This window comes from Chanodichthys erythropterus, chromosome 14, assembly GCF_024489055.1.
Source record: "Chanodichthys erythropterus isolate Z2021 chromosome 14, ASM2448905v1, whole genome shotgun sequence".
Taxonomy (NCBI): Eukaryota; Metazoa; Chordata; class Actinopteri; order Cypriniformes; family Xenocyprididae; genus Chanodichthys; species Chanodichthys erythropterus.
The window spans coordinates 6203610-6216265 of record NC_090234.1 but is presented as its reverse complement, the minus strand read 5'-3'; the positions used below and the strand labels follow the sequence as shown (position 1 = coordinate 6216265).

The 12656-nt window shown below is 36.4% G+C and overlaps 1 protein-coding gene across 5 annotated transcripts in view; it reads right to left on the bottom strand.

Annotated features, from left to right (window-relative positions):
* The window catches only part of dip2a (disco-interacting protein 2 homolog A), a 157483-nt gene that overhangs the window by 49246 nt on the left and 95581 nt on the right, over positions 1 to 12656 (bottom strand). For 3 of the 5 annotated variants that reach the window (XM_067410495.1, XM_067410496.1, XM_067410498.1), the window contains exons 3-4: positions 7363 to 7482; positions 5618 to 5737 (exon numbers count right to left, since the gene is read on the bottom strand). In XM_067410495.1, coding sequence (XP_067266596.1) covers positions 5618 to 5737; positions 7363 to 7482 — 240 coding nt within the window. The remainder of the gene's footprint in view (positions 1 to 5617; positions 5738 to 7362; positions 7483 to 12656) is intronic. The other 2 variants (XM_067410497.1, XM_067410499.1) reach the window with 1 other exon arrangement.

The window sequence follows — 12656 nt, the reverse complement described above, 5'->3', positions numbered from 1 at the left end:
TTATGCCATAGAAAATAACAGATCTCCGCCAATTAATGAATAAAATATGTCATATAGCTAAACCATCTGTACTATTTCATGACGCAAACTGTGTGCTGTGGTGTAAAAAAGTGTATGAACAGTGAAAAAAAAAGACATTTAAATGAAAATCAATTAACTCAATTAGAAAAGCAAACTTTAATGATCAATAATCCATTAAAACTAATGATCTGCTGCTTGCTTCTAGTTAATTTATGTTTTATTTGAGGCGTTCTGCAGCAAACAGCTATGACAGATAAGGTATTGTGGGGCTACCAGGGCTTTTAAATGTAAATTATGGTATTTTATGGTATTAAAAGTCATAGTGCTTATAGTAACATCTCCCTCCACGAGTCACATGGTTTGATGAAAGAAGAAAAGACAAAGGAGAGAGAGACTGACTGACAAGAAGCCTGTAGGTGGTAGCAGATTCATTTAACATTAATTATGCAATTAATCGCCCGCAGGGAGCAATTACTATGGAGCGTGTCCAGCAAATTAGGAGACAGACACTGAGCAACAAACAGTCATGCATTAAATGTGAAAAGCATTATCCTAATGTGTCTCTCCGAAATGATCTACTTCCACTCACGGGTGTCTGATACATGTTATTAACTGAAGACCGCAGTCCTGAACCCTGAACAAACCCACAAACGAAACTCAAGCTCGGCATCTGTTGTAGTGATGATGATGATGATGATGATTTAGAGATCCCCCATCATCAATACAATATAAATATCAATATACACAACACATACTCAGAATTCATTAACGTATACACTACCATTCAAAAGTTTGGGGTCAGTAAGGAAATGAATACTTTTATTCAGCAAGGATGCATTAAATTGATCAAAAGTGACAAGATATATATTTATAATGGTACAAAAGAATTCCGTTTAACATAAATGCTGTTCTTTTGAACTTTCGGTCCCACTTTATATTAAGTGGCCTTAACTACTATGTACTTACATCAAAAAATAAGTACAATGTACTTATTGGGTTCATATTGAATTGCAAAACACTATTGCCGCTATTGAGGTGGGGTACGGGTAAGGATAGGGAAAGCTTTGGTGGTATGGGTATGTTTAAGGGTAGGGGTAAGGTGTAAGGGATGGGTCAACAGTGTAATTATAAATGTAATTACAGAAATTAATTATAGATGTAATTACATGCATGTGTTTTTAAAATATAAGTACAATGTAAAGACATGTTGTACACAATAAGTGCATTGTATCAAGTGATTAATTTAAATGTAAGTACATAGTAGTTAAGGCCACTTAATATAAAGTGGGACCAAACTTTCTATTCATCAAAGATATAGATGAAGATCAGTCAATTAACTCTTGAAAGGAAGGCATGTTTAATAATCTATAAAGAGCAGGCAGAAGAACCTCATAAAAACTAGAACTATGTAATTCAATTCTCACTCCATGTCCTCAGGCACTCTGAGTAACCTTGACACAGATTCAGAAACAGACAACAGGCATGAAATAGAGTCATGGGAGAAAAAGTGATTTGAGAGAGAAACTGAGACTGATGAGGAGGGAAGGAGGAGACCGAAATTAACTGGAATGAGTAGGTGTGTCAAGAAAGACACTGGTGTACTGACAATAACTGCCACCCTGACCTTTTAAACTGAAATAATTCTTCTGAAACTTCTCTATTAGTCGCTGTAGCAGTGAAGTGTCTGTTTTTGAAATCAGGTCCAGACGCAGCACAGTTTCACAGGACACAACAGACTCCTGAATACACTACAGACAACATCAAAAACGGCCAGGAATGTGGGTCAGACAGCATTTTTCAAGCTGGTCAGAACCAGACAGAAGCAGAATCGAATCAGTCACACTATAATAAAGCCGCTCTGTTGCTTTAGAATAGGGAAGAGGCTGATCATATCCATATGATGTCAATGATCCCAAACTCCATAGGTTCTCGCATGTCACATGACTGAATGTTTGATTATATGGTGGTGCAAATGAGATTTGTGAGAGGTAGGATTGAAAGCTAAGATTAAGAGCATTTATAGCATTATATTGTGCAGCAATTAACAGCATTTTGATTTGTTCCTTACACAAAGATATTGGAATATAGTGCACAAGTCATATTGACCTTTACTTTATGGAGCTTTCTGAGAGACGCTCTCTTTTTATCTATCTATCTATCTAAATTAGTGTCAAAAATGGTGGTAAAGGATGGTAATATATTCATCCAAATGTTGCCTACTGTAAATTCTATTTTTATGACCTGTTTCCGTGATTTCATCCACATTTACAGAAATAAATAGAAGTCCCAATTTTATAAGAAAAAAAACCCATCAATATTCTTCAAAATGTCCTGCAGGTCTGAAGTATAAATGAGTAAATCAAGACAGATTTTTAATTTTCAGGTTTCTTTAAAACCCACCTCCAGAATAAAGCGACAGGGCAAGAGGGGCACCTTTCAGGCCAGATGGGTTATCAGATCATCTCCGGCGGGGCAATCAGACAGCTTAGCCTCTTTATGTGTGCGTGTGCATTACTGCGTCCATGCAGGGCACAAAGGAATTAGCGGACCATGACCAATTCCCACAGGGAGCGACCCTGAATGTCTCCCGTTATGCTGATCTGACCCCACCCTTGAACCTTTAATCCTGTTGACCTTTCACTGACTTCATCATTCTGACCCAAGAAGGACAGGAGAGTATATCAGGACACCAAAACTCAGAAACTCATTAATGCTAAAAAAAAAAAAAAACAAAACATTGGGATAATGTAATCCATATTGATGGACAAAGCAAAGATGTGAGGTGAGAGATGAGCTATTCTGACCACAGGATGTAATAATGTGAAGAAATGACAGACATAACGAAATAAACTATACTAAACTATATAACAAAAACAACACAGATACAAAAACAAAATAACTAATAGGAAAGAGAAATCATAGATTTTAATGCATAGTTCAGTCATGAAACTCTTCTGAGTAGCTGATATTATTTCTGTCCCTCCTCCTCCCCAGCACCACCTGTCTAGATCATTCTCCCTACTTTATTCCTTTTTAGTATACTTCAGCAGCTTTGCTCATGGCAAAACTAATCCAACATGCACTCTTTTCTTATCAATAAAATGCTGTTATAATTGATTTTGAGAGTTGTCATGATTGCAGTTCTCCAAGACATTAATTGAGATTAAATGGAGGGCGAATGGAGGTTTCATTCTCCTGCTTCTCAGATTGTTCTCCTGAGGAAAAGAAACCAGTAATCTCACATATATTTCCTACTGAGCTTCAGAAGAGATCTTAATAACATCTCAAACTGTGCTCAGATTTGCCAGAATACCAAAGTCTGCAATCAAAAGTCAAAGATTTCAATATGAACTCAAATATTTTGCAACAAAATCTCCCAGATCGGTCTGCATTAACGCTACCGCTCTACTGTTACTGTACATGTCAACAAGTGAGTTTTTAATTTCTTTGAAGGAATTCAGTTAACACATATATGTCTCATGAGCTATGAAAAAAAAAAATGTTGTCAATATCTTATGCCCCCAAATAAGGGAAAGTCCATTTTGTATTAGCTAAAGGTTGTTAACTAAATTTGATACTCAAATAGCTAAATATGCAGCCAGAGGGTCAGTAAAGCTGGAACTTTGTTAAACATCTCCATATGCAGGCATGTGGGAAGGTGGTCTGGGAACTGAGTGGTCAGATGTAGTTCTCTTTGTGTAAATAATGAGGCTATTATTCAGAAAACTGTGCATTGTTCTCTCAAGACTCAGAAGATCAAAACATCCCCTTCTAAAAACCCAGCATTGTTGGTCACTAGAATAAGTTATGTTTTTCATGCAGGGACCAGAATGGGATGCTGGTTGCTGGTCACCAGCATGGAGAGCAGGAGTGACTGTGGACCAGCTACAGCAGCTCAGTTTTGCTTGAGAACAGCATGAATATGCTGCTCTACCAGCTAGACCAGCACTAAATCAGCTCTAACCAGCCTGGAACAATGTGGGATTCATGTTGGTGTATGCTGGATTTTTCAGCAGGGTATGAAGAGCTGAAACGCACATTTGTCAACTATTGTCAATTGAAAATATAAAGCAGAAAATGAAGTGTTGGCAAAATATTTTTTGCTATAGCTTAAATAGCAGCATAGAAATTGTAAACAAGCCGTAAAGTTTGAATTGACCTGTTTAATTCTAGCTGTGTGTGTGTGTGTGTGTGTGTGTGTGTGTGTGTGTGTTAATGTTGTTAATGTGTTAAATGCCATTTATTTTTAGTCATATTTTAGTCATCTGAATTGCTTTAGTTTTATTCTAGTTTTAGTCGACTAAATATCATATGATTAGTCAACTAATATCTAAAGGGTTTAGTTAAACTGTAATGCATTAAGGATTTCTGTAAAATTTCCAAACCCGTAATATAGGCTACTCTTGGAGAAAACATATCAACCTGTTAATATGAATGATATTATGTTGTACTGTAAATGTACTAATGATACTAAAGTTTGAACATGCAGTACAGACACAGATTTAACTGCTGTGACATATAACATTATCTTAAAATTAAATAAAACCACTTCTCCTAAAGAAGAACTTTTCAATCAATGATATGCATTCTTTAGAACAACTTGCATATAACATTATTCTTTCAAGCAGATATATTTATTTGTATAAATTAAGTATAATTAATCCTTATTAAGGCTATTAAAGTTCCATCAGTGATTTTCTCTTTGTCTTTTGTTATCTGATTAATATTAAGGGCACAGATGGCAGCAGGTTTATTAGGCTGCTGTCACTTTAATACCGAATGCACGGATCAAATACACTGATGCACATCCGATATTCTCATAGCTTTTTATGTTTTCTGAAGACATAACCAACTGTGTTTACATGAATACTCTCCAAAATGGACAATTTTACATAATTTTGTGTGTATTTGTCCATTCAGGCATGAAAAGATGTGAAAGAGAGCTCAGTTCAGTACTCGTCCGCTGTCACTGTCTAGCTTTCTCTGTACGCGGCTGCACGCTTCGGATGTGTGTGCACAGAAAGCCGAACCGAATAGAGCTCTCTTTTGTGTCATCACACTTTCTCAGATCTATCCATTTTTCTGCTCTTCTCTTTCTCCCAGACACCTTTTCTCTCCACTCATTTTTGAACATTTTATGCAGTAAGTGTATGCAAACTTATGTCCCACCGGGTTCATCAACACATTACAATTCAAATGTGCGCATCTACGGTGCAGGACATCATCATTCTGACTGGATCTATTCCAAATCGTCCCTAACATTTTCATCTCGTCTATGTGTGTGTGCTTGTTTTTGTGATTTACAAGGACACAAATTTATATAATGACATGGGTATTACACTGGTATTACAACCTAAACATGAAATATGAGAATATTTAATGAGTCCTCATATTTAAAATAGCTTTAAAAACATATTAAACAATGTTTTATTAAAAATGTAAAAATGCAGAATGTTTTCTGTGATGGGAAGGTTTAGGATTAGGGGTAGTGTAGGGGACAGAATGTACAGTTTGTACAGTATAAAAACCATTACGCCTATGGAATGTCCTCACTCTGATAGCAAAACAAACCTGTGTGTGTGAGTGTGTGTTTTACCTGGAGGAGTGCATGCTTCAACTGAGGACTGCACTAGAACAGAGCGTCTCTTCGAGGGCATCGGCATCTTTCTCTCTTTATACTTTGCCAAGGCTGCTTGTACTGCTTCTGTATGAAGGTCTGTGGAGACAGATTGTGCCAACTTTAGATAAGAGCAAAAACTACTGTCAGACATCCAACAAATTACATTTTCAAATCCCAAATGTCTTCAAGATATGACAGAACTGATAGCATTATAATAATAATAACCTTCTCGCCAGGATACCTGAATAATATTACAGTGTATATTATATTATATTATATTATATTATATTATATTATATTATATTATATTATATTATATTATATTATATTATATTATATTATATTATATTATATTATATTATATTATATTATATTATATTATTTTATATTATATTATATTATATTATATTATATTATATTATATTATATTATTATAGTGTTTTGATGTTTTTAGCCTTTTTTCGGACCTAGGAATAAATGTATAAATGTAAGGTCGATCTCTTAGAAAAGTACAAATATACCTCTGCTTGCTTAAGTCACATGGTTTGATTCATTCACATTAATTTGATATCATTCACATTCATTTACATCCCAAAGTTGAACGAAACATGCAATAGTGATACTGACCCTTGTGAAAAAGAAGTGCACTTAGTACTTATAGTGTACTTCAAATCTTAAAAGCATATATAAAAAACTATACTTGCAGATATTATTAAAGAATTAAAAGGCCAATTACAGTACATGTACTTAAAGAGAGACAATTTCAACACACATAAAGTCCACTTTGTAATAATGTTAAATGAAAAGTTTTACTTTAATGTACATTTTAAATCATGTTTTAATAATATTTTGTCATGCTTTAAAGTACACTTAAGTTGATGTATTGACTAACAACACATGTAAAGTACTTGATTATAATTTTAACTGTAGTGTGTTATTCGACATTACATTTAAAGTTAATTTATTTTAAATTGCAACTTCCTCGTTAAAAATGTTATTACAAATATATCTCAATACATGACATACAAGTTTCAATAGAAATTATATTAAGTATATTTTATATAAGTATATTTTAGTTTTTCATAAATGTTTGTCAGTTCATTCAGCAGTAACTTTAACCATATTTCAAAGAAAAACTGTCCTAAAACATTACATTCAGTTCACACTTATTCTTATAAAGTATATTATTTTCTATATTACTATTTATTATATATTCTTTTCGATGTACACAGCAAAATCCCCAGTTAAATCAACTCTGCTCAGAGAACATATGGTCCTTCTCGACATAGAATTAAAATAACACTGAAGCAGAGTTAAAATTAATGAGATAATATGCTGTTTGTGGAGTTGTTTAATCAGATCTTGAGAGATTTAATGCCTTTTATCTTCAGTTGATTTCATTTAAAGCTCTGACTGGAAGTCCTTCATAGTTATTGTGTTTCTTTTCAGTGTTTATGCTTGTTAACAGCAGGTGTTCATCACTAATGCTCAATCATAACATAATCACTTAATTATCTCATTAACTTTAACTCTGATTCGGTGTTACTTTAACACTATATGAGAGGGACCATATGTAATCTGAGCAGAGTTGATTTAACTCTGGGGATCTTGCTGCGTACTCTTTTTAATAAAGTATGATAAAGTGTACTTCTTTTTCACAAGGGCATATCTGTTGTGCTCGTCCCTCATGATCAGAGAGTTTAGCAGGGAAATGTTCCTGCCTGATCTGAAGCGCTCATCCCTTGAGTTCGCCACACGCGGCTTGTTCTGTTTGGAGCCTGGAGGGGCCACCTGTGATGACGCGTGGATCCTATGATCTATCTGCAGAGACGGATCTACACCTGCACACAACAGAGACCAGAACATTATCATCTCAGACAGACAAAGGCATTACTCCAATTTCCATGCTTGACATTTTTCCCATTAGCAAGCTAACTGCAGTGTAAAACAAGGACAGTTGAAGCGCTCATTGTGGGGCCACTGTGCAGAAGAAATTACTGTACAAAAACCAACATTACAGAATAAAGGTCACTAAACTGTGCAATAAAATCCTGTTACACCTATTAGGCCCACAGAAACAGACATAAGTAAATAATCTTAGGGTGAGTAATTTACTTGTAATAAACCATTGAAGTGACACTACTCGATTTCGTCTTTGCATTTAGATGGCAACATAAATCCTCTTATGACTTCAGACTTCTCTGCTATACGGGTAACACAACACCTTGAGATCAATGGGTCCTTTACACCACATCTGAGCTCCAAACAGAGCTCTCATGGTGATCCTGTGCTGACGCAGACAGTGAATACTTCATCAAACATGACAGACATGGGCTGAAGAGACACATATCTCACATCAGTTTGTTCTGCTGCGACAGCCACAGGCCATGTGACCAGACTAGAGTTTCAGCTGAGGCTCATCACTGAGAGCTTCTCACCAATATGAATTACTTCAAACTGGCATATAAATAAGGCAAGCAACTATTTACACTAAGTGTATAATAGCAATATATTCTACTTACACAATATAAAAGTAGCAGTTCTTTGCATCAAAATCTACTTCCACGCATTATACTACCTATGGCCTACACCACTGCAGACATTTATTTACATTTAGTGTATTTATTTATTATGTACAGGGGTGGTTCTAGACCCATCTGAACGATCAGACCAGCATTGCTCTCTCAAGAAAGCTTATCATTTTCACATGTTTTTAAGTCTGGTCAGTTTAAACATTCAAGTGATTTTAAGCCATTCAAGTGGGAGACTAACTCAATACTTGCCTGTCTTATGAGTATCCACAAAAACACAGTCTAACGTGAACGCAAACTGTAAAGAAAATATTTGATGTGTGTCAATATAACGTATCCATGCATTAGTTCTTAAAGTGACAGCAGCCTCATATACCTTCTGTTTCCTATGTTAATAATGTTAATCAAACAACAAAAGAAAACTGTTCTTAACTAAATAACTGTAGTTTTAATAGGTATTCACTTCAGACAGTTATACACACGAGTACTGTAAAGTACTGTTTATATAATTTGTATCTTTGTATTTGTATTGCATCTCTTGTATCCATTTGTTCTATTGCTTAAGATGTGTTTATCCTTTCGGTAACACTTTATTTTAGGGTCTTTTAGCTAGTTGCTTATTAGCATGCATATAACTAGAATATTGACTGTTTATTAGTACTTATTGAGCACATATTAATGCCTTGTTCTGCATGATCATATTCTACGTTCTTAATCCTACCCAATAACTAATTTTAACAACTACCTTACTAACTATTAATAAGCAGTAAATTAGTTCTGTCAGGATCACTATCGTCAAAGATGACTGGCAGTTAGTATACAGTTTAGATTGGCGGTATGGTTCTGTTCTGGGCAAAAACTCCCTGCCCATCCATGCAGCCTAGCAAGGATAAGAACAGGGAGAGCAGCGATAACCCCCCTTAGGGTAAACAGAACTGAAACAAAGTATTGCAATATCATTAATTTCTTAATGGCCATAATTAATGTAACAACATGATTTAAGAAATGAGTTTGATCGAAAGAAATATCAGAGGGGCAAGTCCTGACTGGACAAAGGAGGAGCTGGGGGTGGAGGAGGGTAATTAGCTCCTGAACAATGCGATAAAACTGCTGATAATACTGAATGGACCACATATAAGCAAATGTGGTGATGGGCGTTGTATTCCTATAGGTCAATGTGAATCAGCTGGGTGTCAGCTGATGCGTGACCTGTCAGAACTAATGCTACACTTGATGAGTTTACTGAGGGAAAAGTCATATTTAATAGTTTATATATGTGTTCCCTATACTAAATTTTTATCATTCTTTCTTATTTTATTATTGACTGTTTACTTGTCTTTAATGTTTGAACTTTATGTTAGTTAGGCTAGTATTATTTTTTGCTGTGGAATTCGCGAAATGTGAAATTTAACTGGTATCTAAAATGTTGGTTACATAGGTCAAAAACAAACAAAAACAAACTTTATTTATTTAGGCAGGACCAGTGAATATTTTGAGTAGTAATACCTGTTAATAATAATGATATTATTACAATTTTCTGTTAGTCTAACAGTAGCTTACACGTGTACCGACTTGAACTGAAGGAAGACTTGAATCATTGTATCATTTATAAAACCTTTTTTATCGATTTGGTACCAATTTAAGTACAAGTAGGCTACTTTTGACATACTATATAGTAATATGGTGCCGATTTAAAGAGGCAATGTTCTCTTGCTACACATTCTCACTGAGGGTTGAGGATTAAATCCTAGAACTGAGCGTGATTATGTAGACAGTGTTTATATACACTATATTGCCAAAAGTATTCGGACACCCCTCCAAATCATTGAATTCAGGTGTTCCAATCACTTCCATGGTCACAGGTGTATAAAATCAAGCACCTAGGCATGCAGACTGCTTCTACAAACCTTTGTGAAAGAATGGGTCGCTCTCAGGAGCTCAGTGAATTCAAGCGTGGTACCATGATAGGTTGCTACCTGTGCAATAAGTCCATTCGTGTTATTTCCTCACAACTTAATATTCCACGGTCAACTGTTAGTGGAATCATAACAAAGTGGAAGCAGCTGGGAACAACAGAAACTCAGCCATGAAGTGGTAGGCCACGTAAAATTACAGCGCAGGGTCAGCGCATGCTGAGGCGCACAGTGCGCAGAAGACGCCAATTTCGCATCCAAGCCTTAAAGCACCAAGTGCAATGCAAACCGTTGGATGCAGTGGTGTAAAGCACACCGCCACTGGACTCTAGAGAAGTGGAGAATTGTCGAATCACGCTTCTCTGTCAGGCAAATCCGATGGACGAGTCTGGGTTTGGCAGTTGCCAGGAGAATGGTACTTGCCTGACTGTATTGTGCCAAGTGTAAAGTTTGGTGGAGGGGGATTATAGTGTGGGGTTGTTTTTCAGGGGTTGGGCTTGACCCCTTAGTTCCAGTGAAAGGAACTCTTAATGCTTCAGCATACCAAGACATTTTGGACAATTTCATGCTCCCAACTTTGTGGGAACAGTTTGGGGATGGCCCCTTCCTGTTCCAACATGACTGCGCACCAGTGCACAAAGCAAGGTCCATAAAGACATGGATGAGTGAGTTTGGTGTGGAGGAACTTGACTGGCCTGCACAGAGTTCTGACCTCAACCCGATAGATCACCTTTGGGATGAATTAGAGCGGAGACTGTGAGCCAGGCCTTCTCGTCAACATCACTGCCTGACCTCACAAATGTGCTTCTAGAAGAATGGTCAAAGATTCCCATAAACACACTCCTAAACCTTGTGGAAAGCCTTCCCAGAAGAGTTAAGGCTGCAAAGGGTGGGCCAACTCCATATTAAACCCTACTGATTAAGAATGGGATGTCATTAAAGTTCATGTGCACGTAAAGGCAGGCGTCCCAAAACTTAAATAGTGTATATTGGCAAAATAGTGTATATTAGGCCGCTGTCACTTTAAGAACTGACGCACGGATCCATTATACTGATACACGTGCGTTACTGTTTACGTTCACTTAAAACAACTGACTTTGATCACGTTAATACTCGCCAAGACCTGCATTTTGACTTTAAATTGTGTGTATTTGACTATTTCAGCACTATAAGCAGTGAAAAAGAACTCAATTCAGTACTGAGAGGTGGCTTTATGTGCACACACTTTGGGTGTGAACACAAAATCTGCGGGAATGGGTAAAATTACGCACAATGCATGTAATCCCATGCTGAAAATCAAGCCCTGTAACACCAACAATATTCATGTAATATTCAATATTATTGTCTGTCTATTCAATATTATTCTGTGGAAAATGAGTATTGGAAGTGTTTGAGATATTTCAGTATCGATATGTATTGAAAAATCTATATTTTTGACACTACACTGCACTTAGTTTATTATTTCAGATGCTTTTTTAAAAGACTATAATTGAAAAATGTATATATTATATATAATTCAACCCCCAACAGTGGCTAGTACGAGTGACTGCGTTACATGCCACTGCTGAAATATACCTGCATTTGATGGGTCATATACATCGGGGACAGCATGAGTCTGGGGAAAAACTACACATCTGTATATAGCACATGTACAGCAATAATCACAGCCTACTGAATATGCACTCAAAGTGAGAATAAGTGACAGTAAATGATGCTTCACCTCTTCATTTAAACCTTCTGATTGAATCCTGAATGGCAGGGAGCTCAATTTCAATGTAATTTCTATGAATTTAGAAAAGCCTTCCCTTTGCAGAAGGTCAAGACTGATGAGTCACGCAGCGCTGCGCTTACATAAGATCATCATTGCTGTAGCTGCAGTAGCAGAAATGAGAAACGTTCTGATCTGAGGTCTAGTGACCTCTTTATCACACCAGTGAATGCTAACAAACAGGGAGAGATGAAGGACATCAAAGACAAATTGCATTTAAAAAACATAGTCCTGCTTTTGTCATATAGGATCTAAATGAAACCAAACTATCTATGCTTTGTGAAACTGTGACGTGAAGGAACATCTATCACAGGTTAAGACAACTAGTGACCTCTTATCTTTGTGTTCGTTTTTTTCCTGGAAAGTCAAAGAAAGCAACACAGGATTGTTTTCCTCCTCCCAAACCATTTGCCTAGCAACCACTTCATAACGACCTCTTGCCCTGGGAATCATTGAAAAGAACTCCAGCTCCTGCGTTGACATGGTGGAGCATTCATTAGGGTAATATCCCTAAACAACCACACTGAGCTCAGGAAAGGTCACATACTTAACCAAAGGACACAAAGACGGATAAACACAGGCGTCGCCAACTGTAGGACTAGTTTAGGATAAGTAGAATATTCGGAACTACATTATGTGTTAATCCCGCAGTTTGTAAAATCACAAACACAAAAAAAGTGTCTACAGTAACATGATCTTCCCTAAACTTTTGAATGGTTCTGTATAAACATGCGTTCATCTGTCTAGAAAAACAGTCCCACCTTTAAAATTATAATTTAGACAACTTTACAGATCAAATGCCA